We start from the raw sequence: 25,355 nt of genomic DNA, 5'->3' as shown, positions 1-25,355 counted from the left end.
GGTAGGTCTTCGTCATACTTCGAGGGACATCCCGGGTCGAGTGTAGAATAGGCACGACGACACATCGACGCGGGTTAAGGCAATTGGATGGCGAGCTCCCGTGGTGTCCGGGTTCACGTGTTCGACGAGGCGACCTTGAAGTGTTGCTCGGCCTGGTGCGCGTGCAGAATGAACGCCTTGAACGCGGCGAACGGGCAAAGCGGGCACTTGAACTGCGGCGGTTCGCACTTGTGCTTCAGATAGTTGCTCCACATCTTGTAGAACTTGCTGCACTTTGTACACGTGTAGCCGAGAACCTGGTCACCCATGTACATCTTCCGGTAAGCTGAAAACAGAGGGACCAAGTTAGCGAGAAGCGAAACAAGGGGAAGAACGAGAGGAGAAAAGTGGAGGGCTCTCCACGAATCGGCGAAAACGGCTCGGCCACGGAACCTTCGTGAGCGCTTTTCGATTAGAGTCAGAAAGCTGTTGCTTTTCGTTTTTACTATCGCTATAAATATGCTTTATTTCGACAGGAATATTATACATTCGTCTGGCATACCAACAGTCGGTCCGCAAGTAGAAATATTACTTATCGGGAGTTTAACTGCTCCGAAAGAGACTTTTCATTCATTTCTTTAAAAAACAACGACATCAAATATCTTATTACAAATAAAAATCTAGTACAAAATTTTGCGGTTCGATAACAGAAACTGGTTCGTTTATCACAGGCTCCCAAGTCAGATTGAAACTACAGTGACACTTTCGAAAGCACGATAACTTTTTAAAGACTAAACCGTACGACTTGGATATTTTGTAGAAGTTGGATCAGCTTACTGCACGAGGAGAAAAAGAAATTTTGAAAAAATTGCTATTGGTCTGAATTGCTGAGGAAACGCTAAACCACACTTTTACGTGGGTCTATATTGAACATTTAAAAAGTCTACTTTGTAGATCCGTATCAATTATAAACATTCTGAAAATTACATCAAAATCGGTCCATATTGCAATGAGCTGTGCACAATTAAAGATGCTGGAAATCGCAGTTTTACACCTTTTTCATAAAAAATTTAATAAAACTGTAATCAATCTAAAGATTCTTACGCCTTTCGATGCCTGTCGTTTTTTTTTTCTACCAGTTACAATGAAATTTTCAGAATATATATATAGTGTTCCAAAAACGTTGTGCTTCCTTGATCGGAGTGACGCCTGAGGTCATTTGAAGTAACTTTTTTGGCACACCCTGTATAACTGGCACACATTTACCAAATGCAGTTTGTCAATTTTCAGTACAGGCTCAGATAAAAATACAAAATATTCTTTAACATTCTCTCCACGATTCTGACCATTTACAATCTTTTAAAAAAATATAGTTGTCCGCGTCAGCTAGTAAAATAATCGTTCTAACCTCCGGTTAAAAATTCAAGTGGTTGGTCCGATCTGAAAAAAGCAATTGTCTTTTTAAAAGTGACCGGATGTTACTGTGGGTCACTGTGCGTCTCAAGCTCTGGCCCAGATATTGTTTTCACGCAAATTCCCATATCTCTGCGTGTTGCTTCGCCAAATAAAAATACTTCGATCAACATGGGAAAATAGCTATTCTTTCTTGCTGCGGAAATCGAGTTCCTGTACAGATGTCTATTCTTAAGAGTACTTTCACTGAAACTCGAGGGGGCATTCTTCTCCATTGGAGAATTCAAAATCCATTCCTTGTACAGTTTATTTCTATAAAGTCCAACACTTACAAAATACAATGTACACCAAAAGTCCGAACAGACCTAACACAGGCCGATGTGATATTTGAAATTTCCTCTGAACAAACCACAGCTCTGTGCAACCTACAATTCGAAGCGATCTAAAAACATCACGTTGTACTCACGCACTCGACATAAATTAGAAATATATTAGAATCTTGGTAAGTAAATCACAATGATTTCGAACCGAATCGAACGTACGAAAACCCTTATATTCCTAAGCGAGAATACCTCCTCGAGTCGTCGACATATCATCGGAAATGGTCCACGAGCGATCGTCCGTAGATGATTAATCAATTTTGAATATTGCTATGGTGCCTCTTTTTATGATTTTCTATGCACCATTTGTGCGGACTTTGGTAGGGGCAAGCCTCGCACGCCAGTTTCGGCTTGGCGTTCACGCATTCGAACTTCCGGTGCCGCCATAGCGATCTGTGAACCGCGTAAGCCTTGCCGCAGTCGGCGCAAACGAAACTCCTTTCCCGAGCATCGGTCGTTCCGCGTTGTTGATCCGGCTGTTGCCGTTCCTCGTTCCTTCGAATGTTTCTGCTGGTCGGATCGAATACGTAGATGGTCTTGTAAGGCCATAACAACGCTGAAACAACAACAACGAGCTGGTTAATAGGCGCCGGTACGATAACGGACACGATTCACGTATTTTCTGTTGGACACATATGTAAGTACGTCGTTTAACACAAATGAACAAAGTTGCTTTCGACGGATCTGATTGCTCAGAGATTACCTTCTTTCTTTGCTGACGCGTTCGCCATCCGGCACACCTAACCTGAAAAGATCTTGGACATGGGTTAGTTTACGTGGGTACTACGGCTGCCAGCATATTTTAAGGTCGAGATTCAAGGAAACACGATCGCAATGGATCCTAATGGATTGTAACGAATCTTTTTATTACGTTCTCGAACGAATTACAAAGAACCTGAGCGCGACGATTGATCTCGGTAACGACGGTGATCTACGGTGTCGCCAGATCGAGACTTGTTCCCCCACTCTAACTTCCCCTTCCACCGCGGATAGGATCACCTTTTCCCCTCGATTCGTGCTACCTCCCCTCATCTGGCGACGCTGGTCCGCAATGCGTTTCGTTTATACGTTTCGAAGTAGCTGATACAAAATGTACACGCAAACGGTGTGTCGTCGATTAAGAGTGTTGTTCTACGCAGTTCAATCGGTTAACCTCGGTTCACCTCGGTTCACCGTTGTATCGAAGCACAGGTATTTTCGTTACGTCGATCACAAACGGAAGACGGAGTAAATGAATTTTATTCACCCCCCGTTACAGCGTCTATGAAACTAGAAAAACAATATTTGCGGGGCAAGCGGTCACGGGGCATAATACTGAAATTCTACACGGAATCACGAAATACTGTGGCCGACACGAGTAGGTATGGCGCTTTTCATTTCAACGGTGGCAGATAATTCTAGGTTACATGTACAATCTCTGGGGAGTATTACGATAATTTATTCGTCTCGCCTGGTTCTTTTTCTTTCAACACCGCGGCTCCTGATTTCATTCCGGGTACCTGAAAACATTCCAAGTACCCAAATACTATACGGTACCCTGAAAATCAAAACTTTTAAATGCTTGGCAAACTAGAATACGCCGTATACGTATGTATGTACATTATGTGTGTACCACGCGTGTCCGAACCGCTCAGATATCTGGGACACCCGATACAAGACATCTACAAAAGCCTGGGAATCCCAAATACCCGAGGATCCATATTTTTGCCTGTATAGTGGCTCGCCAAACTACTCGCACACAAAGATAAAGTTTATTCGATTTAATTTGATTGGTCTTTCAATAATTGCATGCGGTTAAGTGAAAGTTTTCAATCGTTAAATTTTGTTGATAGAAAACTTTACTCTATCAAGGTATAAAAGATTATCAAAAAATCAATATGATTAAATTGAATAAATTTGGTCGATGTGTGTCAATAATTCTGCACGCCACTATACTCGGATACTCAAGTTGAGTATAGCAGGGAATCTACGAAATACTCAAGATTCATGAGTATTCGAACACTCTTCATAAGTGAAATCCTGGCAACTACTGATCGTTACGCAAAATGTTTCGAAGACTTGTCCTAAGGAAAAATAAAAAAATTCCAAAATAAGAGTTAACCATTGTCGGGGAAATTGAACCGAACCAATTTGTTCATCTGCATTTTGAAATTTCGGCAAGACGCTCGAGCAAGCTTGATTGAAAATAAATCGAAACGTTCTCCGTGTCTAAGAGGTATACGAACAATTAATTTTCCCTCTGATCGAATAATTTTGAGCAACTATGGTCAAACTTTCCGAACCAAACTATCATTGTTAGAAACATTTCTGTCTATGCCGAAAACTAAGAGAATTGTTGTCTCAGCCTCTATATTATTTATGCGGATGCCGGTAAAAAGGCTCGAAAACTCGTTTCTCTTGGTAGAGACGCTCGGACAAGAATTCCCAAGTAGCGTCTATTCGCTATACGTCCAAAAGACGGGTATGTCCGACCCGTATCACGTTTACACTCCTCGGTGACCGAGGCCTCTCGAGCTTCGTGGCCCCTTCACGGAGTATACCTCGCGGTAGCGGGGTATCCGAATCCTGGGACAATTATCGGTTAGATATTTGGGACATGTAACGAGTAGAGACCGTACGATGCTTACTGGGCGAACGAGGCGAGTATTCTACTGTTTGGCCTTGTCGGTGTCGGGGGCGCAATGGAATGTCTTCATGTGCCTGCGCACGCAAAACGAGTAGTTGCTGCGGAAATTGCAGAGGTCGCAGCAGAATTTGAGCACGCCGGTCTCGTGAACGTTCCGCACGTGTCTCTCGACGTTCGCCTTGTAAGTGCTCTTGTACGGGCAGAACGAACAGGCGAAATGCGAGCTCCTCGGGTTCATTCTGCATCCGAGCCGCATGTGCTTCCGGAGCAGGTTCTTCAGGGGGAATACCTTCTTGCAGAAGGCGCACATGTGACGTTTGTGCACGACCGAGTAGCCGGACATTGTCTGTCCGGTGCCGGCGACTCGAAACTTTTCGAGCTCCGGGTGAAGAGACAGTCCGTCGACGTAACTCGGCACGTTCCACGCACCTGGAACAGATCGAGAGAAGAACGGATGAAACCGAGTTCGCGGATGGGGGAGGACATCGTTCGGCTGGAACGAAATCTACTGTTCGACGGGGATTCGATTGGATTTGATTAGACCGTGCCACGATATCGAATCATGTCCTTTGAACAACATTTTATTAATCGTGAATAACAGAGACCCGAATATGTAAACGCACATGGAAATAAGGCCAAGCACCGACGTGTGACAACTCTTGGACAATGTACACTAAACTGCTGAACGTGGAAGAAACACATCGCGTTCCGATAACTTAAGGGATCTACTCGTCGACGAAATAGTTCGGTGTCACTGTTCTCCGTCCCACAACAGGTCAGGTCACCCCGAAGCTTCAACAAGGTTCGCACGTGTCGCGGCGGCGCTTCCATCGGGACAAGCCTCTCTACGGTCGTCCGTGTCGGATCGATGAGATCGCTAAACTGGGAACTGCGAGTGCACGTGTCTCATGTGCCTGAATAGAATGTCTTTCCTGCTGGTCCTGTACTCGCAGATTCTGCAGTAGAACATCGGCGGCAGTCCGCACCCTGTGCTCAGGTGACGTTGCAGACTCGCCTTCCAGGTGTAGCCCTTGCCGCACCGTGGACAGATAAAGATCGGCTTGCCGGATTGGTCCGGCGCGTCGTCCAACAGATAGCCCAAGTCCGGCCCTAAAAATCAAAAGTGTACCAGTTAGAACAACACACGACTACTCCGCGTACACATCCGGTGGATGGATCTGAAAGGAACGATAGAATCTTGTCAAGAAAAACAAACAAACAAAAAAAAGCTTAATCTAATTGCGGTGACTAGGTGGATCGATCCGATTCGATTCAAACGGTAAACGAGAACACTCGGAGACCAGTAAACTGGCCCGAGATAACAAGGAGCGGGTAGAAAAGCGCAAAGCCGGGGTGAAAATGGTTTCGCTGATCCGATTTTCGAAAGTCGAAGGAAGAGTTGTTTACTTAGATTTCGCAGTGTTTCGAATCAGAATAAATTCAATAGACAACTGAGATACTAGTCTAAGCGGTTATACTTTATTATCCCAAAAGAAGATCATTGTTCGCGCGAATGCCGGGTTCGTGGCAACGACTAACCTAACGATCCGCCGCACCTTCTCGATACAGAATTGTTCGATTTTACAGGTTCGTATCGGTCGAGACATCCGGGGGGCACAATTTATAAAATGTCGTAGCCGTGGGAAGTACAGAAGATTCTAAATATTTATTGCAACCGACACTGCCGACAACTACAACGTACCAACTAAGAGAAGAACGCACATAAATTTGGTCCGCTCGTGACAGGATCGTTGCCGAAGGGAGCCTAGACGAGTTTTATCCTCCCGACGACGGGGATATATTAACAAGCGATATTGTTCGTGCGCACCGAAAGCGGGGTGGCTGACGAAAATCAAAATATCTCCTCGACCGAAACGGGAGCCGTGTGCTCACGGGCCACGTGATATCTCAGCAACGTCGGTATCCTGGCTCTGTGCGTGCAAAACGGGCAAGGATAGAGCGGCTCCATTTGACAGAAAAAATTCATGTGCTTCCGCAAGCTCCTCCAGTCGCTGTACTTCTTCGCGCACTTCAGACAGAGAAGCTCGTCCTTGCAGCGCCGCCACAATTCGCGAGGCAGTTGATCGCAAAACAGCCGGCGTCTCACTGAAACAGGATCGGAAAATTATGTGAGCGATCGTTTTCGGAATGTGTTCGAAGAAACAATCAAACAATCAGGGAAGAAGACCTGGGAACGTTCTAGATTCATTTTGAAAAGGGGTTCTTACGATTCGACGCAACGTCGAGGTCTTCACCGCCGACGCTTTTATCGATCGAGTTTTCCCGACGAATGCGCAGTGAGGACTTTGTCGGTGAGTTCGACGCTCGGACAGAGAGGGTAACGCATCGATGCGCGACACATAGTCGCCAGATCAAGACTCGTGTCCCCACCTCTGGCTTCTCCTTCCACCGCGTTATCTCCGCCCCCATGCTTCCGCTACGGGCCAGTCACGTGATCGGTGACGCGTTCCGTCTCTGTCGTGCGTGTGTCACGCGCCGCGTCACGCGACTAACCCGATACTGGCGGAGAGGGGCTGAGACTTTTTCCCCTCTCTCGTCCGGCGAACATGGCCGTCACACCGAAAGAACGTTTCGAAACGAATCAATTGAATTCCACAGGCATCGAACAGGGATTTTCTTGCCGATTGCAAGCCGATTAAAGAGACATTCCAACGGGGGTGGGAGGATCGTGAGAACAGAAAATAGGATTTTTCGAAGGTGATCTCCCTGTGACACGGTGGCGCTCGGTCGAGGAAAAGCATATCGAGAGATACGTAAATCGTGTGTATTTATTATTTTTCTTCTCTTTTAAGTAACACCTTATACAACAACAAAGATTTCAGACGATATCTTGCTGGTTCGAACGAACAAAAAAGATAATAAAAAATATTTTACAGAGGCCCGGTTTTTCTGTCCCAAGGCAACGCAACAAACTGATCTCGATCGCTACGCTTGACTCGATCAACGCTCTTCTCCTTTTTAATCTTGTTTTCTTCGCTTTCCATTTATTTTTTTTTTTTTTTTTTTTTTTTCGTTTCATCGATTCGTCAACAATTCGACTCGTCAACCAGGAACAAACAAAAAAGAAATGAACAATAACGAAAGAACATGAACGTGAGACGAATGATTTCCACTTTCTTTTCTTCTTTTTCCCACATTTTTTGGGGGGGGGGGTTTGTTTTTGTTTCTTTTTGTTCTCCGTCACAGTCTAAACAACACTACTACCGGTTGCGAAAGTTAACGAGAAAGATCGGCTTGGTGAGACTTGTTGACTACAGCGATACAACGTCCGTACGAGTGTTCGCCGCGCCTTATCCTGAAACGGTGCTATTCGGATAGATCATTGTGAAAGTCCTTAAGTGCACCATTGCAAATGTTTATATCCTAGTGCCTTTAATAACGCAGTCTTAACCGATTGATTCGGCAATTCAGAAGAAAACAAAGAAAAATAGAGAAAGGAGAATAAGGGAGAAACAAAGTGAAAGAAAGTAAGAATAAAAGTATAGCTTAAAACATTCAGCACCATCGAAGCGTACCACAGATTAACGGGTACACTTTCCGGAGGCACTCGCATCGTTCAGCATAACCATAACGCGTACTCGTCCAAGGATAACGCTTAACCCATTGCGCTACCGATACGTCTAACGATCGTCCATTCCCATTTACTCCCCCCACCCCTAATTGAAAAAAATACATGCACACCACTTCTCCGTGACGTTTGACATTTTGCACAACCGTGACAACTTTGACATTGAAAATAACTCGAAAAGGAAAATTGCCGCACGATTCGTAAATCAACAAAGAAGTATCACCTTTTACATTTGATTACAAATTTCCTATCCGATTTTGCCAATTAAAATCATACAAAAAAGATTTTAAGAACGAAGACGAATAAAATTGTATAAAAATGTATAAAATTACGTAAAATTATGTAGCATCGTTTCAACGGCTGCAAATGCGAACAACAATCGACGCTTCACTTTCTTTGTACACGGACCAGCGAGAAAGAATTAAAATACGCGCTTCTTTATTGCACGCGGTTTATTTAAAACGAGAGCTAAAATCATTCCACAGGTTACAGGTTAGACAGGTTAAGCCGCGTTTCAAGTTTCCGGCGGCACGCATAGAGATATATACAGCTACAGAGAGAAACAACGAAAATCGACAGTGTTGAGAAAACATAACGTAAAACTTATCCGAAAGCCCAACGCGCGCTATATCAAATAATCAGCCTTTAGTATCCCGAAAACATTTTTTCATGTTTTTGTTTTACTTCTTCCTCTGCTTCTTCTCTTTTTAAAGAACGAGCCACAAAGCGTATCTTCTTCTTGTACTCGGATACATTGTCGATGTACGTACAAAGATCTAGCTATAAGACACTTTTTTTTAAAGAAAAGGGCACATAATCGTCACAAAATTTCGATAATCATCCCCGAAGGACATCGTCCTTCTTTTTTCTTTCACCGTGATAAAACGCTCCTTCGCCGCGTGCTTCAGTGCCATTGTATAATCTTATCCTTAGAAATATTAAGTGTATATACAGGGTGGCCCACGTAACTCTGAACAGCTCAATATCTCGAAAACTATGCCATCGATTTTAACGTTCTTAGTCTTAAATTGCATGGAACTGAAGGGCCTTTCTGACTACATAAACGTGAAGTGGCCTCCCTTCCCTTTTAACGGGGGAGGGGAGGTACCTTTATAATTTTAAATGGAACCCCCTATAAAATGTTAGATATTTCGATTCTACAGGAAAAAACAAGTCAATTTTGTCTGAAACATTTTTTTGTCAGATACTTCCATGATGAGATATAACAGTTTGAAGTTTCGAGTTGTAGGTACTTGAAGCGCTCGGAAATAGCGTTATGGAATTATACGCGCTCGAGTCCTTTGTTTATTCGTGAAGAAATCAAATGTACTTTAAATAAAATGTTCAAAATGTCCACCACGGGCTTGTAAACATTTATTTACTCGAAACATCAAAGTTGTTCTAGCATTTTTTAACATTTCGGGAGTCACTGAAGCGCAAGCGTCACGTATTCTTTGTTTCATATCCTCTTTTGTCGTCGGTGGTTCAAACATAACTTTGTCCTTTACATATCCCCGCTTTTTTAAATTATGAAATGTTGCATGACATTTTTTGATGCCATAACGTTCAAAAAACATCACTGCTGCACGCCGATAATTTTTTTGGCATTCACCTAACGTTAATAACATATTCACTTCTGTGTCAAAAGTAGCCATAATCACAATGTTACTGCTCGAATAACAGCTCTAAACTGAAAACGTTTTCATAGATAAGTGAGTCAAACTCAAGAATTGTAAATATTATTGTTTGTGTTTCTTCACGAATAAGCAAAGGACTCGAGCGCGTATAATTCCATAACGCTATTTCCGAGCGCTTCAAGTACCTACAACTCGAAACTTCAAACTGTTATATCTCATCATGGAAGTATCTGACAAAAAAATGTTTCAGACAAAATTGACTTGTTTTTCCCGGTAGAATCGAAATATGTAACATTTTAGAGGGGGTTCGATTTAAAATTACAAAGGTACCTCCCCTCCCCCGTTAAAGGGGAAGGGAGGCCACTTCACGTTTATGTAGTCAGAAAGGCCCTTCAGTTCCATGCAATTTAAGACTAAGAACTTTAAAATCGATGGCATAGTTTTCGAGATATTGAGCTGTTCAGAGTTATGTGGGCCACCCTGTATATATATATATATATGTGTGTGTGCGGCTCGGCAAGGCCGAAACAGATGATCCGGCTCGCGTGGTCGGTCAAACCATTTTACTGAAATCCGATATTCACGGGTGAATCGTGCGAACATCATCGACCAACCGCGCTGGCCGATTATCTGTTTCGGTTTTACAGGGCCGCAACATATTTTTGTATTTACGTATACATTCTTCTGATAGTCAAAAGCTTAACGATTTAAAAGGCCATACCAGTATTCCAGCCATTATCGAATACCTGCCAGATGCCGGTAACGTGTACCGACGTGCGATCTTGGATACTTTTCGGACCAAAAGGTGTTTTCGACTGCTTGAGCTAGACTATGTAACACGACGTGAATTCTCAATACTTAAGTGACAGTTGATACTCTATCGTCGTAGGATTACGTTAAAAAGATTTCTCTTGCAAGGAACCGTTTTGTGATTTCTCGGACAACGTTGTTGCGCGCAGGGAAATTCTGCAAAGTCTACACCAGTGTCGCCAGATCAAGACTTGTTCCCCCACCCTAATTTCCTCTTTTACGCGCTATTCCCCTAAGCTTCCGGTACTAGCAGAGAGAGATTTCCCCTGAATTCGTGCTTCCTCCTCTGATCTGGCGGCACCGGTCTACACTCGGAAGTCGAGCTCGAAGGCCGAGCAGACAAACAGAAGAATAGTGACGTAAACCGTTTGTAATAGAAATCCCTTATTCCTATTTCGTATTGTCTAAAAACTTACCGTTATTTCACTAAACCTTATTCAAAATCTATAGATTTCTGACTATATCTAACATCGTTAACACAAGTGGCACCATGATTATTTCGTTATTGTGAGAGACTTACAATGTCCAAAAAAATGTCTTCTTGAGCATATACGATACGCCTCGTGATTACGACTTTCAATCTGTAATCTCAAAACAACCACAGTGAATTATTTTCAGATAATAAAGATTAATAGATTAAAGAAAAATTGCACTTTGCGGTAACACTGCTCGACGCATAGTTGGCTTTGTAACTTTGAGCAAACGTTTGTAGTAGCTTTCAAGGTCTATAATTTGTTTTAAACCTCGTACGTGGTAGCAACGTTTTGTCAAACTTTTCTTTGTATTTTGGAAACGAAACGTTCTATCCATCTCCCGTGTTATATCACTTTTTTAAATAAATTTAAAAATATACGCAAAACTTGACACGTCTTGCGTGGCCTTTCCATTTTAACTTTAGATCAAGACTTTACTATGCAGATTAGTACTCGCCTTAGCCTAGAAACTCCTGTATTTCGCATTTCAAAATCGTATTTTTCTCGAACAACTACATACGAGAATTTAAAAATAGTACAGCTTGCGACGTTCTGACAGATACGTTTATCCGAAGTTACAAATTCCAGAAAAGGTGAGACGTGCCAAACAGTGTAATCAATGAACAAGAATGGTACTGGATTGCTGCAGACAGAACGACGGCGGATCGTTTAAAGAAACATTTCTTCGCTGGATAAATCCTGACTGCCCATAAAATTTCTAAAAAAATATAAACATTAAAATGTTGGACATCTTCCCTTGATCCAGTCCGAGAAATCTTCGACGACTTCCCAACTAAAAGCGACAATAGAAACCGTCCAGCGAACACGAACAGAGTCCGCAACGAGCCAGTACAATCTACGCGACACAATGCTGGAAAACTTAAAAAAAAAGAAAAGAAAAAAGAAAAAAGAAAAAAGAAGAAAAAAAAACAGAACAAAACGGCCGCAGACTTCCGAACAACGCATCGTTCGAATGCAAGAGAGAAGATCCCTGCGCGCAATGGCCGAGGAGACCCGAAAAAGTTGGTCCGGTCGAGATTATGCATAGCCGACCGAACGCGTTTTTTCGGAGGTCGTCCACGCGTTTCTATCGAATCCACGTCCCTAAAAATAACCGTCGGTGAACAGAACGTGACCGGCGTCCACGTATTTCCGGAGCCAACCTCCTCGTTCTCAAATAGGTAATCTGTTGTCATCGAGGACCTTGACCTCGACGTGGCACGGGTTTATCGTCGGCTGGTACTCGGCCGGCACACCGGCGCTGCTGTTGCTGTCGAAGCTCTCGTTGTGGAAGTTGCGCAGGTGTCTGATCAGGCTGCATCGTTGGGTGAACTTCCGGTTGCAGAAGATGCAGCAGAACTTCCGGCGTACGCCGCACTCGAATCGCACGTGGCGTACCAGGTTGCCCTCGGTGACGTAGGACCGGGTGCAACGAGGACACTTCCACTTGCCGCTGGTGTTTCTGATCTTTCCGCAGACGGTCCGACGGTGGCGGTTCAGCGTGAAGATGTGGGTGTAACCCTTGCCGCAGCTCGAACACATGTACGGCTTGTCGGTCTCCGGGATCCAGGGCGGGGAGCCCTGGAACGGTCGGAAAGCGTCTGCGGAACAGCTCAGGCCAGGATCGAACGGCGGCGGCGGCGCGGTGTTGTTCGGCATCTCGGTCGGCGGCAAACACGGTGGCTTCAGGTACATCGTCCGGTAATCCGGGTGCTTGTTCTCTGGGAAAAAAAAACAGACGAATTTTACAGGTTAGGAGGGGCGCTAGCGGGATCATTCGAGTTTTTGGTAGTACTGAGAATAGTTAGCGAGGCTGGACTACCGTCAGCCAGAAATTCCCCGGAGAATAAAAGAGTCATGGATAACGATATTTGTAGAATGTACAGCGAGAAAAATTAACGACAAGGAGAACTTACGGTACCGGAAATCGCTTTTCGGACGAGACCCTATAGTTCTTGTAGCATCTTGTGCCCAGTATTGAAAAACCCTAAGAGCTTTTTGCCCGATGGACCTTCGTTTTCGTGAAAAATAAGCTTTCGCGATTCAGCTCTATTCTCAACAACTGTAGAGAAGGAACGCGCAAGAAGGTCTCGGGGCGGTGGTAGCAGGCTTTCCGAATTTTTTTATATTTTTTCATACTGCTACCTAATTTCTATTTCATTGCCATAATATTACTGGATTTTAACATGAACATATTAACCATTTCCAAGCACCACGATAAATAACACTTGCGTCAAATCTAATAAATCTTCATTCGTGCTATTTGCATGGTGGAAATACCTTACGCATATCGTTTCTGTTTCATTTTTACTGCAATTCCTACCGATTAAATTATACTTTTAGGGTAAAACATACATTGCTAATATACTCGTATCAATATTAGTAATATTACGGCAATGAAATAGAAATCGGTCAACATTATAAAACAATATTGAAAAAAACTGCTACCACGTGCTACCACCGCCACGGGACCTTCTTGTAATGCGTTTTTTGCCACAGTTCTTAGGGATAGTGCCAAACTTGAACTTATTTTTCGTCGAAAACGAAGGCCCATTAGGCAAAAAGCCATTAGGGTTCCTCGATACGGGATCTTGTCCGAAAAGCGATGGCCGGTACCGTAAGTTCTCCTTGTTAATTATTAATTATCAAATGAAAAAATAGGTGGAACGAGTTGTAACGAGCAAAAAAAGAAATTCCTTCGTTTTTCTTTTTCGTTCTCCTGCGTTTTTCTTTTCTCTTTTCTTCTTTTTTTTTTTTTTTTTGGTTTTCCTTGCGAATCGAAAAGGTTCAAACAAAAAGGGAGATAATTTCGCCTAACAGTTACGAAATTAATTCAGTGCGAACGGGTAATTAATTAATTGTAGTAATATACGTACTTGTACATAGGAACGATACACAGGATGAGTATCTTCGACATGAGCTGATCGTCGAGTAGAGCAGAAATGTTAGATCGCAATAACGGAATGCCGTTCTCTCCGTATTAAAAAAAAATATGTTACAAAAACGAATATTGCAAAGCTTCTGCGATTTCGAGTGAACGAAAAGATTCTTTTGTTTCTGGTATATTTTTCGATTTGTGCAGTTACAAGGAAACTATGTGCGTAGAGTTGCTCGTGAAAGTGTTCGAACATTTGCGTTCTAAGTTCGTATCGAGTAAAAGTACGGACGTCCGATTACAATTTCCATAATAATACTGAAATTATAGGAAAATATAGGTTTTGGAAATGTATAGAGAAAATCCGAGGTAATTATTTACGATAGGTGAGCACCTGACCTTGACCTTGACAAATGTTGTTACCCTCCAGAATGACCTTCGGAAGCTTTCAGCCATCGCTCGCTCTTTTTTTTTTTTTTATTAAAAAAAGCTACAAAAACATATTAATGTCAGCTCGTTGCAATTTGCCTGTTCGACAGAAACTTTCGTCTACTTCAGGCCCGAGCAATTGGTGGCTCGCGAGCCACACGCGAATTCTCTTCCCACTAGGGGGCTAGGAAGCTGTACAAGAGGTTGTTGTCTCCAGGAGAGATAAAAGCACGGTAAGGTAATACGAAGTGGCCCCCGGTGGTGGGGGGCGGAGTGGGGTTGGCGCGGGGAGTTTCCCCGCGCCCTGTTATGCCCCCACCATTGGGGGCGGTGAACTTGGGGGCCCGGGGTGTGAGCTGACCCGGGCCCCCGGGGGGGAGCATAGCTCCCCCCGTGATAGGCCGACACCCCCCGGGTTAGTTTCCCGGTGTAGGGGGGTGTCGGTCCGTCCCTCCCCGATTGGGGAGGGGGATCCGTGGGGGGTATTGGGTGAGGAAGGGTCGGGGCGTGCCGGATCACGCCTCCGACGGCCCTTCCTTCCGGTGGCGGCGTCTTCTTGTCTCGGCCGGGGCTGGTTCCTTCGGGACACCGGCCCCGAGCGGGACACGAAGACTCCGGGAGCTGTGGGTGGACCGAGCTGGGGCTCGGGAAGCCCAATCCGAAGGCTCCAGGGATGGGGACACCGGGCGGGTCCCTCCGCCCGGGGTCTTATAGCGTAGGCAGTGGGGGAGGCTAACCCCCTCCCCCGGGGTGGCATGTATTAGCTGGGAGGTGTCCTGTTGAGTACTCGCGTGATCCAGGCACCTCCCATGTAGCTTAGGTGGGCGTGAGGTTTTAGTGGGTAGTCTCCGGGGGCTCCGCCCCCCGGAGAGAATCCCACATAACCCCGGCTTCCCCCAGGGAGTCGGGGTATGTATAAAACATTTCCTCAGGATAAAAAAAAAAAAAAAAAAAAAAAGGTAATACGAAGTGGCCAGCGGTGGGGAAACTTGCAGATTCGTAGTGGGGGTCGCGAAGCGACGGCGGGGAAGAAGTTGCCCAGGGCTGGTCTACTTCTATCGAATCGAATGGGTTTGCACCGAATATTCTCTACCAATTCCACACACATTGTCGAATCTTTCTCAAAATCTGGTTTACGCATTCTCAAGAGTTGCGTCTCGCTCTACTTTCAGTAGCATTTTGGAAATTGCAATCCGATATCTGCATTTGATTCGATAACAGTTTGAACGCGGGCGTTCGAATACTTGCGTGAGCAACATTAAAGATGAAAGCTTGTTGATCTTCGAGTGTGGAAGACGAGCGATTATCGTGGAAGGTACGTGTGGCTGAATGTCGGATGAACCCCGCTTGTATCGTTAAAATTCAATGCGTTCAATCTTTTATTGTTATGCTTTTATTTTTGTCGCTAGACACTAGGTGGCACAGTCCAAGTTTAAACGTGTAACTAGCATCGATGCTTCAAGCGGCGATTTAAGGATAGACTTCGACAACATCGCGATCTCGTATAATCGAGAAACGACTCTGCGTTAAGGTACGCTCGGCACGCAAATCTTTAAAACGAAAGGAGACGCTTCGGATCGTGTCGGTGTTCAGCTAAATCTAACTATACAATCTCCGTACAAGACCGGGACGAACTCGAAAATAATACACTTTGTCTATGGCCAATTCTAAAAAGGTTCACTAATCTTCGAGTTGTTGAGATCTGGAGGCGCTACGTGATCTTCGACGACGAGGTATACACGCATCGGAACTGGTCGAATTCTTCCGTGAAGAGGAATCTTCGAGGCGGTGACGTATCTTCGTGGGCCGAGAAGTATCTTCGGGCGACGAGCGAGCCCCTCATTGAGTCTTCCGAACGTAGAAACTCTTGGGGGGACGATAGACATTGTGGTACTTCATCAGGTGACGCCTCAGGTTCACGTTCTGGGTGTAGCTGGACTCGCAGAAGTCGCAGGCAAAGTTCTTTTGGCCACCGCACTCGTACCTGAGATGCTTGACGAGGCTGTGCTTGACCTTGTACCCTCTGCCGCATCGAGGACACTTGTACAATTGATCTTCGTCCGTCAGTTGATTCGCGTGCCTCGATTTGCGCCGCACGCATGGACTGGCCATCTCGGCTACACCTACAAGAACATTAACAGCACAGTCGCGTTAATCACGGATTCTTGGGTATCGACGTTGACGCGTGGCACCGTCATACGGCCCCCTCCCCTTCCCCCGATCACCGCCGTAGGCGTTTTCGTGGCTCTCTCGCACAGACCCCGTTCCGACCAATTCTTTTGCGACGATATCCTGCTACAAGTAGAATTCTGGAAATTAGACTATCGACAGATTGAAACCGAGTCAGACGAGTTAGATTGTTCGGACAGTCGAGGATTATATGTGTATAAGGTATAGACAAGCAGCGTACAGTTAGGACATGTGTTGCGAGGAGAAGCTAAGCGAGACAGTGACCTGCAGAGGAGAAGGATAAAGGTAAACTTGGTAGAGAGTAGAGATAAACGGAGAGGACAGGTTCCCATCGATTCACGACACTTTCCGGTCATCCGTCGGTTTCATGACCGACGTCGGAATTGCTAAGATTATGGGATTCTATCGCCTATGATAGCAGACTAGTCTCCAACCCGCTGGTAACGTCGATTTTATGGATCGCCGTTAGATGTCGCTGCAGACTCGTCTTCTGAGTAAAACTGTAGCTGCAGTAGTAACAAGGAAACCGACGTTTTCCGCCGCATTCCCATTTCATATGCCTCCTCAGATTGCACAGCATTGTATACCCACGGCCGCACTGCTGGCAGGTGAACCGGGATCTCGGGAAGCCTGTTCAAACCGAAAGAAAACATCGACTGTCAATTTCACACGTACCATGTTAGAAGCATCAAGATGACGATGCAAAAGTGTTCGAACTTTATCTCTTTGATTCTATCGAAAAATTCATGGAACCGTTTCGAGGCCGATGGTAAACGTGTCTGCCGCGAATCTGTACTGTCTGCGATCTACAGCCACGTCTACTACGGCATATCGGTGAAAACTGAGTGTTCGCCAGTCTCGGGAAATTCGTGGTCGCGTATAGTTTCGGTTGAACCATGTGAAACGCGACCGTCTCGCGATACTGGCAATCGACAGAGACTACGCGAACTACCCAGAAGCAGTGACTTACTTTCGAGTGTGGCGATTTCGCGTGCTCTTCCATGGAGACTGAATCAGAGTAAGGGTTTTTATCTATAGTTCGTCTAATCGGAGTTGCATGTCAAGGTGAAAAACATTCTTTAGAACTTGTTCGTCGTTTACAAACTTGAATACAGATCGTCGGACAGAGCATCGCGCGAGAAATAAATCGACAATGAAGACCGGCTGCGAATGATCGTTTATTCAGTTCTACACGGGGACTGTGGGAGTTCTTGGGAGATAGCGAGAGCGATTGAAAAAAAAAAAAAAAGAAAAAAGATAAGTTCTCTTAATTCTCGACGTTCGATAGAGGATCGCAGTGTCTGGAGCGTGGATTGCATCTTGTCCGTGGCACCTGGATGTTGTGGGAATTGAGCAAGTGCCTCTTCAGCGTGCTTTTCTGCGTGAACTTCTTCGGGCACAAGATGCAGGGGAATCTTCGTTGGCCGTCGCACTCGTACCGCACGTGTCTCACCAGGGTCTTCTTCAGCCAGTACTTCCTCTCGCAGTTCGAGCACTGGAACTCTCGCTCTTCGGGGACGACGTCCACGCATTCCAGCCCTAGGCTCTTCGTGGCGGACGGATCGGCAACGGCGTACGTCTCGTAGACACCTGAAAAAAGAAATATTCGTAACCTGGTTAGTATTATCGAACGCTCTACCGTTTTCCTTCGCTCAAAGAAACGCTGCTCTCCTTGTCATTTCAAACAATCTTTCTCTTTTTATTGAATATTCCCTCGAAATTTCCATTTCTTCAACACTCACCGTTTCACCAGTTTCCGATGGATGCAGGTTACAACAATCGAAACTGCTGATCTTCATGAACGTTTGCTCCTTTCGAAGAAACTGTTATAGTAGTAACAAAACAACAAATATAAAAATTTATTTCTTCTTTCAATTATCGTATCAACATGTTGACCGCAGCGTTCAGAGGCTGGTTCGCAGGCTGAACTAATTGCAATAATTACACGCGATGTCCTCAAACGAAGGAAGATCGGTCTAACATGAAACATACGACACGACGTTATGTCGTACCAGGGTTTAGAAACGTTTTAACCACAGTACTTACTTACCTTCGAGGAACACGAAGAATTTCTTCAACGAGGTTGACGAAAAGAATGAAAAGGAAGTATCTGCGAATAAAAGTCGTATAATTGCATGGTACAACCGCATGGAAAATATCTGTGGTGCAATACATAATGGATAAAATTTGGCATCGCCAACGTTTAGTCATTAAATCGTCGACTAAGACGATTCATGATTTATTAAACATTCTTCAGGCTTCCAAGTAAGGAACCATATAAAATTTCTTAACGGTAAAAAGCTGTTGCCGTTTCTTACGAGGACACCGTATATACTACGTAAATGGAATTCTTAACCCTCGGACTCCTGCGAGTTCCAGGCCTATGCCCGAGTCATTTCTGACCCACGCCGATATTTCGCTACAATTTCCTTTCGATATAAGGCGATGGCTAGGGAATAGCGAGTTTCTTATTTCGAAATAAAAAGCGTTCTCTTATATCGGAATAAAATTGCACATATCGACGGTCGCGACGGGTCACGAAACACTCCGGCCTAGCACACGGAGGGTTAACGGAAACGCAACAACCTAAAATTACATTTGTTGACAGATTTGCTTAAAAGTTTGCCCCGCAGAAGGAACGTCTTTCATAGAAATTTCAATCTGTACGTAACCGTTCGAATTATCCGATGCTGTTTCGGTCCTAACTGTAAGTGGTTCTCATCCATGTTTTTCGCGGCGGAACAAAGATGTTATGCGCGTTCAGCATGTGCTGCCTGAGCTTCCCGTTTTGCGTGTACCTGGCCGGGCACAAGCTACACGCGAAGTGCTTGTGTCCGCCGCACTCGAATCGCAAATGTTTCACCAGATTGTGCCTCATTTGGTACGATCTGCCGCACTGGTGGCAGGTGAACGCTTCCGTGTTCTTGAAACAATCGTTCCTGGCCCCCCGACCGATCGCCGACTCTGGAAAAACAATAGAAAACGAAAGATTAAATGTCTGGATCTTTCGTGGCAACCAGATGCTTGGGTGCTCGGGTACGCAGCTACGGGTGGTCACCGCCAGAAACGCAGTTCGTACTATGAACAATAAAAGAGGATCTAAGGATTGTATGTACTCTTTATTCCGCGTGAACCGTTTAATTCTACATCCCGCACGGATCGAAATTCAATCTGAAAGATTATCACCGATTTCTTTTGAATCTTCGCTCTCTCTCTCTCTCTCTCTCTCTCTCTCTCTCTCTCTCTCTCTCTCTCTCTCTCTCTCTCTCTCTCTCTCTCTCTCTCTTCTAGTAGTGCTTGATTGACGTCGTTATTCTACATTTTAACCTAACAAGTATACCGCGACATTAGTACTCAAAGGAGAAACCAATAACAATGCCATTCACCGAGAAGCATCGAACGCACTTTGCACGCGCTATTTTGACAACGATAGCCAGGAGTTTACAATACCTGTAAAGTTTCTTTCCATGGTCAAACATAAGATAGTTACAGGAAAACTCTCAGTTTTCCAGTCGAAAAAATATTATACTGGGTATCCCAAAAATGTCGTACTTTGTTGAAACGGATGATTCCTGAAGTCGTTTGGAGTAACTTTTTCCTTTAGGAAAATATTCTCCGCTACTTTGTTAAGGAGGGATTCCGGCTCAGCCAATGTCAACGCCACGCCCAGCGTTTTTCGTTAATAACTCCTTAACGAAGCCGCGAAGAATACTTTTGCAACGGAAAGAGTCAGTTCAAACGACCTCGGTAATCATCTCTTTCAAGGAAGTGCAACATTTTTGGGACACCGTGTATACCCTATCACTCAGCTCTGCCTGGGGAACCTGTGACGAGGATAACTCGTTCTTCCGTCCCTTCGATATTACTAGCATCGGGGAGAGGGGCCCTAAAATCATTTAGCAACTAAAAATCGAGGAGAAACAAATACGCTCAAGTAAACTCCTTCTGCTCGCGTGCTTGGGAAAAAATGCGTTTGGGGACGGAGAATTTTGGCGGGAGATAAGTATTGTGTTTTTGGAGTAAATGCCGACGCAGCCCGATGTTCTGGGTGTATTTCGCCGGGCAAATGTGACACGTAAAGTTTCTTTGCCCGCCGCACTCAAATCTCATGTGAGTGTTCAGGTTCCGCTTCATCTTGTACGTTCGACCGCACTGCGGACACTCCAGCGGCGTCTCTGGGGCCACGAGACGATTCCGCATCACCTGACTCCTGTACACGTGGGTCCTCCGGAATCCTGGAAAAAGAAACAAGATAATGCGTGTTAGAGAAATAATCGAGATTTACTGAACGACGCACTTTGACGAACAGACACTGGGGCGACGGATCAACTCCCTGGACAGCTTTATCGAACGAGCGAGTCAAACAACTCTTCTCGCGTGTCGACAGCGCTCAAAAAATTATCGATTAGCTGCGCAACCGTGAAAACCATCATCTAGGATAATAAATAATTTTCTGAGATCTTTTAACGTAGAACGGCCTCCGCCTTCGCTTAAAGTTTAGCGGCTCGTGTGCTCGACGGATACCTCCTTTAGAAGATCTACGGTTAACTTCTCTCTCGAGTAACTAGAACTCGTCTCATTGATCATTCCTACGGACAAGAATTCGTTACATTCTGGTTAGTAAAGTCTGTGCTTAATTGCTCGATTTATTGCGTTCAAAGCGTATTGCTTCAAGCGGTACAATATATATATTTTGCCTTACAAGGCGGACGCGAATCGAACTATACTCACGAGAAATCTTTCTTTGGAAGTCTTCAAGGTATGCACTAGGATATATGTATACTATACATTGTATAGTATCGCTTAACAATTCGACTCGTCGATACAACGTAATTATAGGCTCGGTCAATTGTTTCAATCTGACAATTGAAAAATGAACGGGGGTTTATGTTCAACGATACTGGGACAACTTCTAAAAGGACCATATACCGTATGTTTCATGCAACATATACATATATATATATATATATATATATATATATATATATATATATATATATATATATATATTACTACATATTTGAAGACACTTGTCTACGGTTGATAGAATCTCTTGTACATTCGGGAACGATCTTGATAACACACTACGAAAAAGTGTTGCTAACGTAACCTAAGAAGGGAGTCTGTACGGCGTTGCATACTTTCCAATCACATTTTCTTCCACGATTCGCACTAGTTACAAAATAAAACATAAATAAATAACTTCAAACTTCTTCCAGAAGTTGGCCATGCGAAAATTAAAAAAAAAATGGTTTTTCGTTTCATTCGAATCGTGGCCAGTTCGTTCTCCAGCTTGTTTCCCTTCTCTAATTGTCCGTCTGACGATAGTTTGTCCGCACAGAGACAGTTACGGTTGTTTCACATAATTACGAAATACGCAGCAATGTTTATCCACGACGTGTTTACCAGCGGCGCGGCGTATCTAGGTATGGGCTTTATGGGATGCAGTCTAGGGCCCCCTTCACGGTAAAAAAAAAAAAAAGAAAAACAAGTTTATAGAGAAATTGTTGGTATTCGAGTGTTAGCCAAGGGCCCGAAAATCAACGGTCCGTCGCTGTTGTTTACAACCGTATTTCAGTCAGAGTTGCAAGAGGAGCACTCACCATGCCCGCGAAGAGCACACCCTGCTAAATGCAACGTTCTGTAAACGAAAGAAACACAATGTACAGCCTGTAGCCAGTGTTTCAGTCGATCCTACATAGAATGCGAAGAGACATTTAAATCTGACCAAACTCGCTCGCATGAACAACGGTATGCCGAATGGAGGGTCCTGTTCGAAGAAGATTCATTGTCTTTTGTGTCTCGCTGGTTACTAGAGGTCGAGCGATTAGTGTTTGCTCCGCATGTGTCGGTCGAGGTTACCCTTCTGCGTGAATTTGAACTTGCAGATGGGGCAGGTGAACCTAGGTTCGACACCGCACTCGTAGTGTCTGTGCCTCCAGAGGGACGTGAACACCGCGTATTGGCGGTCACATTTCGGACAGGCATACTTCTTTTTCCTCTTCGAGTTCGAGTTCCTCTCGACGGGAACCTCTTGCGCGCTTCTTTCCGTGGTCAACGGCTGGCCGTCGCATTCGAACGACCGATGACGAGTCAACGAGGCCATCAACGCGAAATTCCGGTTGCAGTCGGTGCAGACATACTTTCTGGGTGTCCACCGGTGAATCTTCCCCACCCTGTCCCTCAAGGTCATCGAACGCAGGTGCCTGGTATAAGCGACGACCCGCGACGTCGACGGTAGCGCCGGTACAGTCCAATTCGCCGAGCTGTAACTGCTACCTGAAAAAGGAGCAAACCAAAAAGAAAGGATTTAATACACTCTGTCAAGCATGATATCCGCGCTACTACCCTTACGTGATCAGCGTCATCTGCGAACGAGAAACGAACAGAAAATTCCTATCAACGTAAAATACACAGTATCTTTATTCACAAACAAAAACAATCCAGATCGTTTACAACGTTCGAACTACATTCTCGCAGAATCGCCAGGTCAGGGGAATTGACTCGAATCGAGAGGAAATTGTTAACCCCCCCCCCCCCGCCAGTACCAGATTAGTCACGTGACGGATACGTGGGGGGAATGGTAGAGTGGGGAGACAACTCTTAATCTGGCGACTCTGCATTCTCGGCCGCCCGCGCCGGTCGGTTTCGTCTTTGGATCGAAACTATTCGTGGAAACCCTGTTTTGCTGATTCGCCGAACATGACGTGGCGTACAAAATGTAGTCCGGGGGGGGGGGGGTGGGACAATTTCTGAAGCGGCTGTCATTGTCCAGCGAGGATCGGGTATGTACAGAAGTCGTTGTTCCTATCGAACCGGGAGAGCTAAGAGTTTTATAAATTCTGCGTAAAGTCGTGGTACGAGGCGAACATGGTGGCCTGGATCTCCCCGTGAACGTCCAGAACCTGTTGAGGACCGTACTGCGCGTTCTGGTCGAGCAGATGCTGGTGCCTGGCCAAGATGTGCTTCATCAGGCTGTTCTTGTACCTGGTCCGGTGCGGGCAGAACGCGCACTTGAACTTCGGATCGATCCCGCACTCGAAGTCGTGATGCCTCTTCAGGTGGTGTTTGTGCTTGTAGGTCTTGCCGCATGTGCCGCAGGTGTGCTTGAACACCGAGGTGGACGGGTACTGCTCCACTGAAACAGACAACAGAGTGACTCCGTTAGTGGAGGACGAAGCGGTCGTTTAACAATCTCATTCCCAGTCTACGATAGTCGGGTTACCTTGAAGAATCGAACGATTAATCGGAGATAGGAGAAATAGGAGATACGCTTCTTTTTTCTTTTTTTTTTTTTTTTTTTGGCGGGGAGAATGAACGTGGCAGACAGTCTTTCGATACGGAACATGACAGATTTTTATTAAATCCGCGACAACTGGCCTCTAAATCACGGGATTCACAAACGTAGACGCTAGAGTGCGCCGCAACACTCGCACATTTTGATTCCGATTATTGTACACGTCGAAGCTGAAGCAAAGGTTCGCTGTTTTTCAGAAATCGCTCGGTTTGCTCGGACTATCCTGCGAGCGATTCTCGAGGCCTGGAATTTCTCTTTTTCGGACAACACGATGATACTTCTTCGTCGAGACTCTTGCTTTGCGTTTTATCATTCGATAGACGTAGCATACGAGATACACTGAGAGTGGAGTAGAGAGTACTAGCGCATCACTGACGCTCCGAAGCGATATAGAACGATATATCGATGCGTCAACCACTAATACGACATAGACATTCATTTATTCGTGATTCAACGTGAGATTCTTGACGAGGATTCAACAACACCTGACAGTATTTACTCGCGTTACTGTAAGCGTGATTTTTGAGGAATCGTTTCACCAAGAAAATCTTGTTGTAACATTGTCGAGAAACTTCGTAACGATGAGATGCAGGAAATGCTCCTCGACTGCCGCAAAGATTATGTTCGCGTTGCTTTGACGACGACGAAGAAAATAAAGAAAAAAAAAAAAAAAAGAATGGTTGAAACCGCGTCATCGATACTTCGTTTCTAATGAAATTAGACACTGAACGACTAACACCCGGATCACGGTAAACAGTGATGTTGAATAAAGTCGCGCGGTCAATCGAGACGAAGACGATCGATAGATCAGGTGGATACTGTTTACATCGGTGTCCATCTACGTCTAACTCGACATCTAATCGTTTCACCGATCACTGGAATGACAGATTCACACTAAGGGATTCCGATGTTGTCTGACGGGGGCCGTCCGCGGTGTGAAGCCCTGCCTGGCGTGCTTCATCATGTGCACTTGAAGGTAGGACTTGTAGGTCGCTCTGTACGGACAGAACGCGCACTGGTGCATCGGTTGTTTCCCGCATTCGTTGATCACGTGCCTCCTCAGGTTCTTCATCTGGTGGTAGCGGCGGTCGCAGTTGTCGCACGCGAACCGGCCCTGTCCCCGAGATCTCCTTCGATCCTCGGTCACGCCGGTCATGAAGAACCTCATTTTCGCGTACTCTGCAATCAAGAAAGAACAGGGTTTCACGGTTAGTTGAACGTTACCGCGGAATCGTCGTTCCTCCGGCCCATCGTCGCTCGAAACGATCATTCTAGCCGACGAACTTTCGTCTATCGGTTAACGCGCCGAGAACAAGACAGAAAGCTGCTTTTAACCCTCGGACTCCTGCGAGTTCTAGTCCTATGCCGAAGTCGTTTCTGACCCACACCGATATTTCGCTATAGTTTTCTTTCGATATAAGGCGATGGCTCCGGCTCCGGCTCCGGCTCCGGCTCCGGCTCCGGCTCCGGCTCCGGCTCCGGCTCCGGACCGGCTTGCGTCGTATTTCGGACGAAGAAGAAGAAGAGGGGATAGCGATTTTCTTCTTTCGAAATGAAAAGCGTCGTCTTATATCGAAACAGAATTGTACGTATCGACGGTCGTCTGGAGTTTCTCCCGACCGCTACGGGTGACGAATGACTTCGGCATAGCATACGG

General features: G+C 45.2%; 4 protein-coding genes across 4 annotated transcripts; all 4 read right to left on the bottom strand.

The window, feature by feature from the left end:
• Positions 1-1,583: 1,583 nt before the first annotated feature.
• Positions 1,584-2,503, bottom strand: LOC143354705 (uncharacterized). Its single transcript, XM_076788971.1, has 2 exons — positions 2,476-2,503; positions 1,584-2,328 (listed from the first exon to the last, which is right to left on the bottom strand). The coding sequence occupies exons 1-2, from the start codon at positions 2,501-2,503 to the stop codon at positions 2,027-2,029; spliced, it is 330 nt and encodes a 109-aa protein (XP_076645086.1). The 3' UTR covers positions 1,584-2,026.
• Positions 2,504-2,760: 257 nt separating this feature from the next.
• LOC143354571 (uncharacterized) lies at positions 2,761-4,800 on the bottom strand. The gene is made up of 2 exons (XM_076788812.1): positions 2,962-4,800; positions 2,761-2,925 (listed from the first exon to the last, which is right to left on the bottom strand). The coding sequence occupies exon 1, from the start codon at positions 4,739-4,741 to the stop codon at positions 4,421-4,423; it is 321 nt and encodes a 106-aa protein (XP_076644927.1). The 5' UTR covers positions 4,742-4,800; the 3' UTR covers positions 2,761-2,925; positions 2,962-4,420.
• A 1,060-nt stretch (positions 4,801-5,860) lies between these two features.
• On the bottom strand, positions 5,861-14,132 carry LOC143354563 (centrosome-associated zinc finger protein Cp190-like). Its single transcript, XM_076788801.1, has 3 exons — positions 13,784-14,132; positions 10,371-12,628; positions 5,861-6,504 (listed from the first exon to the last, which is right to left on the bottom strand). The coding sequence occupies exon 2, from the start codon at positions 12,600-12,602 to the stop codon at positions 12,081-12,083; it is 522 nt and encodes a 173-aa protein (XP_076644916.1). The 5' UTR covers positions 12,603-12,628; positions 13,784-14,132; the 3' UTR covers positions 5,861-6,504; positions 10,371-12,080.
• An 8,554-nt stretch (positions 14,133-22,686) lies between these two features.
• Positions 22,687-24,968, bottom strand: LOC143354704 (zinc finger Y-chromosomal protein 1-like). The gene is made up of 4 exons (XM_076788970.1): positions 24,923-24,968; positions 24,618-24,877; positions 23,627-23,783; positions 22,687-23,539 (listed from the first exon to the last, which is right to left on the bottom strand). Exons 1-4 carry the CDS (start codon positions 24,966-24,968, stop codon positions 23,235-23,237), a joined length of 768 nt encoding a protein of 255 aa, XP_076645085.1. The 3' UTR covers positions 22,687-23,234.
• Between the last annotated feature and the right edge of the window lie 387 nt (positions 24,969-25,355).

Source organism: Halictus rubicundus, chromosome 5 (assembly GCF_050948215.1).
Source record: "Halictus rubicundus isolate RS-2024b chromosome 5, iyHalRubi1_principal, whole genome shotgun sequence".
Classification (NCBI taxonomy): Eukaryota; Metazoa; Arthropoda; class Insecta; order Hymenoptera; family Halictidae; genus Halictus; species Halictus rubicundus.
This window is presented reverse-complemented; position numbering and strand designations above follow the sequence as displayed.